The 3,469-nt window shown below is 40.3% G+C and overlaps 1 protein-coding gene across 4 annotated transcripts in view; it reads left to right on the forward strand.

Annotated features, from left to right (window-relative positions):
• Positions 1–3,469, forward strand: part of LOC107095406 (E3 ubiquitin-protein ligase HERC2) — an 81,188-nt gene that overhangs the window by 56,009 nt on the left and 21,710 nt on the right. For all 4 annotated transcript variants that reach the window (XM_015391487.1, XM_015391491.1, XM_015391490.1 and 1 more), the window contains 6 exons: positions 287–458; positions 550–694; positions 862–1,087; positions 2,545–2,716; positions 2,824–3,010; positions 3,219–3,362. In XM_015391487.1, coding sequence (XP_015246973.1) covers positions 287–458; positions 550–694; positions 862–1,087; positions 2,545–2,716; positions 2,824–3,010; positions 3,219–3,362 — 1,046 coding nt within the window. The remainder of the gene's footprint in view (positions 1–286; positions 459–549; positions 695–861; positions 1,088–2,544; positions 2,717–2,823; positions 3,011–3,218; positions 3,363–3,469) is intronic.

Here is a 3,469-nt window from a genome sequence, read left to right on the forward strand (position 1 = left end):
GTTTTCTAGCCCAATGTCAAGAAAAAAAAGATCCCCCTGAAAAATATTGCAGGTACTTTTAGTTTTGTTCTTCCTGTAACTTCTATATAATTTCTAAATGAAAAATCCTGAAACTATTAGTTCAATCTTTTTGTGCCAAAATCAGCAAGAATCATTTGAAAAGTTGAAAGAGCCACAATCGGCTCTGAAGCCACAGGTTTCAGAAGACTGAGACTGAATAATTGGTATTGACGACGACCTTAGGAAGTTTGGAGTCAAATGGTTGTGTTTGCATTTACTTTATCAGGACTGGTGTTCTCCTGGGGGGATGGAGACTTTGGAAAGCTTGGACGTGGGGGCAGCGAGGGCTGCAACATTCCCCAGAACATAGAAAGGCTCAATGGACAGGGAGTCTGTCAGATTGAATGTGGAGCACAGTTCTCTCTGGCTCTGACTAAATCTGGAGTCGTTTGGACCTGGTAAGATTAACATTGGTGCTTATAAAGTCAGGCTCTGTTTAATCATATCTGAGAAATTGTTATGGATTATTTTGTTTTATTTTTCAAACAGGGGCAAAGGTGACTACTTCCGACTGGGACACGGCACTGACGTCCATGTTCGAAAGCCCCAGATGGTGGAGGGACTGAGAGGGAAAAAAATTATCCATGTCGCCGTTGGAGCACTGCACTGTTTGGCCGTTACAGAGACAGGGCAGGTTGGTTGTAATATCCACAGAAATGCTCATTCTCTGCCAAGGCTCCTTTCCAGCCTTCATCAGAGCTGCAGAGTGGCTGTGAAATATTAGCCCTACTTTCCTCTGTAAGGCTCTACTGGCTGATTAAATTCCAAAAATAAAAGCACAGTGTTTTGTTTCTGTCTCAGGTATATGCATGGGGAGACAACGACCACGGGCAGCAAGGGAATGGCACCACCACGGTTAACAGGAAACCCACCCTGGTTCAGGGTCTGGAGGGACAGAAGATCACTCGAGTGGCGTGTGGCTCCTCCCACAGCGTGGCCTGGACGACTGTGGATGTGACCACACCCTCAGTTCACGAGCCTGTCCTTTTCCAGACAGCCAGAGACTCCCTGGGAGCCTCATACTTGGGTATTTTAAAGATTTAAATGTTAAATGGGAGATTCTCTCTTTTTCTTTTACTTTTATTATTATAACTTTCATATTTCTTATAGTTTCTTGTATTATATTCACATTTGATTTCATTTCATTTAAAATGTATACATAAACTTTATATAAATATATTTAAAATACCAAATACTGGCTGCTACAAATGAAAGCAAATCTGATGAGCTGAGGCTCCATTGTCTCTCTCAACAGGAATTTACTATGACATGAAATTTGAAATTGCTTTGTCCGGCGGGTAACTCCTTCAAAGTGACAAAAGTTGGTACTCAATTTGCACTTGTAACATGTAAAAAATGCGAGTGAGGATTTATTTATGAGCATCTGTATGAATTAATGCTGCTTTTAGCAGTATTTATTGTGTATATGGACTTTTGGCAGCAGCCATATTTTACTACCATAAACGACAGAGATGTTTTTCTACTGTGGATTCTGAGTCTTAATAGAGATTAGCACTGTTAGCATTCTAAAAACTACTGTTTCCATGTGTTCAATCTAAAATGTAGATCTCACCTTAACCCTTAGTGTATCAACAAGCTGAGGACATTTGCAGAACCTTAAAAGGCAGAACAGAGCAGCTTTGTTTGTTTAACTCTCTTAGCCTCAATAAGCTGCAGAGATGTTGCTAAAAAGAGACTACTTCCTTCTCTTTGCTTTATGTTATTCAGATTTTTAACACCTCACTGATGCTGACAAAAAACGTGATGGTTAGGAGTGTTATGTTCAGCTCAGCCTGGCAGCTCTGATCAGATCAAAGTTAGACTATTGGCCGTCCAGATCACAGCCTAAGAACTAAACGGATGTTATTCTTGTTTCAAATATTTTGTCTTTTTCAGGGTTTCCACGGGTCGTTAAAAATCATTAAAAGTCATTAAATAATTTTTTTAAATTAAGCCCTTAATGGGCATTAAAATTCATTAAATTTGATTATCAAGGCATTTTAAATGCTTTATTTAAAGAATAAAAATAAAAAAAAAAGGTTTATAAAAACAATTTCTTGAAATATATCAGATATAACTGGCTCTGCGTGTTTGTGCGGAACTGCTTCCAGTTGATCGTAAAGCCGTATGTTCGGAAAAGAATCTTGAGGCAGAGAAAAAGCTAGAGAATGGGGAAAATGCAAAATTGACAATTGGCTGGAAAACAAGGAATTCGGGATGTCTGTCAAGATGGTGAAGGATTTTGCCGTGTTATATACTGTATATGTATATATGTGTGTGTGTGTATATATATATATATATATATATATATATATATTTGTGTGTATATATGTGTGTATATCGGTATATATACATAAGAATCATGGGTAATTGTTGATAAAGTTATAAAGTTATTTCTCAGAGCATTAAAATGGATTAAAAAGCATTAAATTAGAGTTACTGATTCCTGTTTAAACTCTGTTTCTATTTGTTTTGGTTTTTCAGGTGTTCAGTCAGACAGTGACTCATCATCAACGAGTAACAAGATGAGTGGGCAGAGCAGCGCAAAGCCCAACCGACCCTCACTGGCCAAGATTCTCCTCAGTCTGGATGGTAACCTTGCAAAGCAGCAGGCTCTGTCTCACGTCCTTTCAGCTCTCCAGATCATGTATGCGAGGTACGCTGACCTAAACCTCCACTGAACCATTTGATTCAGGTTTATGTCTGTCTGTTTGGGGTTCAGTCGCTGTCATCGGCTCCTCTGATGGGATGTTTTACCTCCAGGGATGCTGTGGTTGGGGCTCTGATGCCAGCCAGCATGATTCTGCCTGCAGAGTGTCCTTCCAGCTCTCCTGTGCCCCCGTTGGACTATTCCTCATCTTCATGCGTCAGTGACGAAGAATCTCCTCCTGTCCCTCCTGAAGCAGAAGACCGGGTCAGCCCTAATCCCTGGCAAGACAAGAAGGGGGAGGTGAGGATCACCGTGTGCATCAGTCACCTAGTTGTCTCCCATCCTTAGATTGAAATTTGTTTCCTTATTTTCCTTTTTGTATTTTTATAAATTTAAAGAAAGGAGGGACTTTTTAAAGCAGCGTCTAAATTGAAATCCATAAAAAATGTACAAAAAATGTAAGTTTTCTCCTAGTAGATTTCTTTATTGTGTGTTTCTCTGTGGACAGGCTCCATCATCTGAAGACGCAGTGACCCCATCATCAGCTGTGACTCCCTCGGCCTGTGGAGCCTCCTCCCGTCCCTTCATCCCCGTCACCGATGACCCCGGAGCTGCCAGCATCATCGCTGAGACCATGACAAAGACAAAAGAGGCGAGTTTGTGTTTGAAGAAATTCAATTAAATTTCTATTCAGTTTATTTCTATAGCAACAATTTACAACACATGTCATCTCAAGGCACTTTACAGTTCCCCAGATCA

The sequence above is a fragment of the Cyprinodon variegatus genome, unplaced genomic scaffold (genome assembly GCF_000732505.1).
Source record: "Cyprinodon variegatus isolate N-32 unplaced genomic scaffold, C_variegatus-1.0 Scaffold544, whole genome shotgun sequence".
In the NCBI taxonomy this organism is placed as follows: Eukaryota; Metazoa; Chordata; class Actinopteri; order Cyprinodontiformes; family Cyprinodontidae; genus Cyprinodon; species Cyprinodon variegatus.